The sequence below is a fragment of the Cynoglossus semilaevis genome, chromosome 20 (assembly GCF_000523025.1).
Source record: "Cynoglossus semilaevis isolate Cse_v1.0 chromosome 20, Cse_v1.0, whole genome shotgun sequence".
Taxonomy (NCBI): Eukaryota; Metazoa; Chordata; class Actinopteri; order Pleuronectiformes; family Cynoglossidae; genus Cynoglossus; species Cynoglossus semilaevis.
Window position 1 is genome coordinate 14,029,645 of NC_024326.1, and position 3,751 is coordinate 14,033,395.

At 47.9% G+C, this 3,751-nt stretch overlaps 2 protein-coding genes across 2 annotated transcripts in view; one reads left to right on the forward strand and one right to left on the reverse strand.

The window, feature by feature from the left end:
• Window positions 1-3,751, reverse strand: part of pard3ab (par-3 family cell polarity regulator alpha, b) — a 67,509-nt gene that overhangs the window by 44,841 nt on the left and 18,917 nt on the right. Inside the window, exons 4-5 of the mRNA XM_025052580.1 lie at window positions 1,324-1,511; window positions 1,103-1,246 (exon numbers count right to left, since the gene is read on the reverse strand). Of these exons, the coding sequence (XP_024908348.1) occupies window positions 1,103-1,246; window positions 1,324-1,511 (332 nt within the window). The remainder of the gene's footprint in view (window positions 1-1,102; window positions 1,247-1,323; window positions 1,512-3,751) is intronic.
• On the forward strand, window positions 2,348-3,747 carry LOC103396803 (E3 ubiquitin/ISG15 ligase TRIM25-like; the record flags this gene model as incomplete). The annotated part of the gene is made up of 1 exon (XM_008335038.3): window positions 2,348-3,747. A coding segment is annotated over exon 1 (1,365 nt), but the record flags the coding sequence as incomplete, so codon positions are not given.

Here is a 3,751-nt window from a genome sequence, read left to right on the forward strand (position 1 = left end):
AGACCTGGGGGGGGCGGTGGGGGGGCATTAAAGATTAACAGGAGAAAATAGTGGGACTGAACAGCCCCAACTCTCCGACCAATCAAGCGGTCTGCCCTTCCTGAGTGAGGACAGAAGGAGACGAAGAGAAGCCAGAGGGAGGAGACCAGGACGACCAGGACCAGTTAGCCCAAACCGCACCAAGATAGTCTAAAAGTTCAGACAAAAATGAAACCAAGACTAGCTAAGGACAGAGTTGAGTAGACCACCATTGGCTCAACGTCTGCACCACAACTGTCCGTACCATTAGCTTGAGTTTCTTTAGCTATTTATAGTTTTTTTTTTACACCTTTTATCTGACGTCCAGCTAAGCGATAGCTGTAGCCCTGAGCTACACTTGAACTGCTGATAGAACGGCACGGTGCATCAGTCTGACGCGTGTTGGCCTCGTCAACGCAACAAAGTTCGTTTCCAGGCACCGTGTGCTGAGAAATGGAATCCATAATTGGTCTGGATTCCTGAGGTTTCAGCTTCATTAAATATTGATCCTGTTTATGCCTTTGGTAGACGAGCCGAGCAGAAGGAGAAGATCGGAGCGGACGTTGGCGTCGTTGGACTCGTGGGTTACACTAAAAGTACGTTGGCCAGTCACGCTACTGCTGCCCCCATCAGGAAGTACTGCTCAGTTACTGCGAAAGTGAGAGTGTCGTCAGTGCACGCGGACAAAAAACTGACCACAGGGGGCAGTAATTGTGTTCTGACCGTGTTCGAGTGTATGTATCTGTCTTTGTTAAAACGTTGACTCTTTATGTGACAGACGTCGTACTGACAACCCGTCTGTCGTATGTTTCCTGCTGGGTGGTGTGAAAAAAAACAGTGAAGCAACGCACACGCGAAAAATATACGGGTAGCGATTGGTTGTGTGTGTGTGTGTCCTGTGTGATTAGGCAGCTCACTGGCCAGGTTATATTTCATAGTGAGACACCGGCTTCACACAATTCACTGGGGATGTTGTTACACAGACGTGTGGAGAAACAGGAGCATTCACGCATGATTGGCCCATGGCATCTAGCAACCTGATTGGTTGAGCCGAGTCATTGTCCGAGTGAGTCCTCTGTCCTACCTGCTCCTGTCTGTCCAGCCAGCGGTCCACCATGGGATGGTTGGCGCTGAGCGACGATCTCGTCTTCTCCCTGTGAAACTCCCTCTGATTGGACCACGTCCCTGCATCGCGGGGCAAACTGCGGTACGTGTCCATACTTTTACCCTGTGCAGAAAAAACATGGAGCCATTTCCTGACCGGAAGGTTCCGCTAACCAACCCACCAATGACCGCTAACCCTACCTTCCTCTCAAGGCTGTTGGTGCCAGAAGTGTGGCGTGCTTTTAAGAATCCCGCGGTGGTGGACCAGCGGGTTGGGTTTTTTCTCGATGGCTGTTCTTCCGTTTGGACTCTGGCGTCTCCACAGCTGAACGGACCGTTGACGGTGAGCAGCGCAGGGTCGCTGCTGCGCCGGACGTGGAGCGGCATGTCTGATTCATAGAGAAACTTACATTAGTTTAGGGTTTTATCAAATGAACTTTGACCAATCACAGCTAACCTTTAGGTAAACTTTTTGGCTACATGTCAAGATCAGTGTGAATCCCTGTGGTTTTCTGGAACAAAGTTGGAACCGAGAGAACTAGATTTTCTTAAATATTCTTTTTCAAACACTCAGATAGACTTGAGTTTTTTCAACTTTAAATCTTTGAACTTTCTCATTGCTGTCATCAGCTGTCAATCAAAACAAAGATGGTGGGCGGGCTCTTTGAGGTATGCTCCTTTCCTGTAGTCCTGATGTGTTGACTTTGTGGAGGTGGAGCTGCAGTGTCAAACTTGACTACGTCACAACAAGTTTGATTCTTGTCCAGGAAGACAGGGGCCCTGGTGGACCTCCTTCATACCCAAAGGTGTCTCCGTTTAACCTGGTCTCAGGCTCCACCTGAGGGTTTCTTAGGCATTTGTTTGTTAATAAATAAGGTTGAAGTTGTTGATGAATAAATCTGCCATTAAACACATTAAATGTTAAATTAAACACTATGATTTAACTGATGACTTTACTGACTTTCTAAAAGACTTGATGTCATATTTTATATATATAACTTCTGTTCATTCAAAGAAAAACCAGAGCCAATCAGAGCACCTCCTCCTTCTCTTACTCCTGCTCCTCCTTCGCCTGGAATGAATCTCATGTAATGACCCTCCATGTTGAATCACAGTCAGACCAGTCTGACCTCATACTTCCTGGTCTGCAGTATGAGGGGAGGAGGAGCAATAGGAGGAGGAGCAGCTGTTCACTACACACACCCTGGTTCTGTTTATGAGGAAGTGAAACTCAGACAGTCGTTGTTTCTGAGAGCTGAAATGGAGGAGCAGAGAAATCAGCTGAACCCAGAAAAATTCTGCTGTTCTATCTGTCTGGATCTACTGAATGATCCTGTGACCATTCCCTGTGGACACAGCTACTGTAAAGTCTGCATTGAAGGACACTGGAAGACAGAAGATGAGAAGTACATCTACAGCTGTCCTCAGTGTAGAAAGACCTTCAGACGGAGGCCTGACCTGGAGAAGAACATTATGCTGGCAGATCTAGTGGAGGAGCTGAAGAAGACCAGACTCCAAGCTGCTCCTGCTGATCACTGCTATGCTGGAGCTGAAGACGTGGCCTGTGATGTCTGCACTGGGAGGAAACTGAAATCTGTCAAGTCCTGTTTGGTTTGTTTGGCCTCTTACTGTGAAGAACACCTCCAGCCTCATTATCAATCACCTCCATTAAAGAAACACAAGCTGGTGGAGCCCTCCAAGAACCTCCAGGAGAACATCTGCTCTGTTCATGATGAGGTGATGAAGATGTTCTGTCGCACCGATCAGCAGTGTATCTGTTATCTCTGCTCTGTGGATCAACATAAGGGTCACGACACAGTGACAGCTGCAGCAGAGAGGACACAGAGACAGAGAGAGGTGGAGCTGAGTCTACAAGAAATCCAGCAGAGAGTCCAGGACAGAGAGAAAGATCTGAAGGAGCTTCAACAGGAGGTGGAGGCTGTCAATGTCTCTGCTGATAAAGCAGTGGAGGACAGTGGGAAGATCTTCACTGAGATGATCCGTCTCCTGGAGAAAAGATCTTCTGATGTGAAGCAGCAGATCAGATCCACGCAGGAAAGAGAAGTCCGTGAGGTCAGAGATGTTGAGGTGAAGCTGCAGCAGGAGATCACTGAGCTGAAGCGGAAAGAGGCTGAACTGAAGCAGCTCTCACACACACAGGATCACAACCAGTTTCTCCTCAACTGTCCCTCACTGTCAGCACTCAGACCATCTCCACACTCATCCAGCATCAACGTCCGTCCTCTGAGACACTTTGAGGACGTGACAGAGGCCGTGTCAAAGGTCAGAGGTCGACTACAGGACCTTCTGACTGACACCTGGACTGAGATCTCAAAGGCACCAGGACCAGAACCACAGACCAGAGCTGAGTTCTTACAATATTCTCAGGAAATCAAACTGGATCCAAACACAGCACAGAGACGTCTGTTATTATCTGAGGGAAACAGAAAAGTAACAGTGATGAATGAAGATCAGATTTATCCTCCTCATCCAGACAGATTCACTTTTTATCCTCAGGTCCTGAGTAGAGAGAGTCTGACTGGACGTTGTTACTGGGAGGTGGAGTGGAGAGAAGGAGGAGTGTTTGGAGGAGTTATTGTAGCAGTGACATACAAGGATATCAACAGAG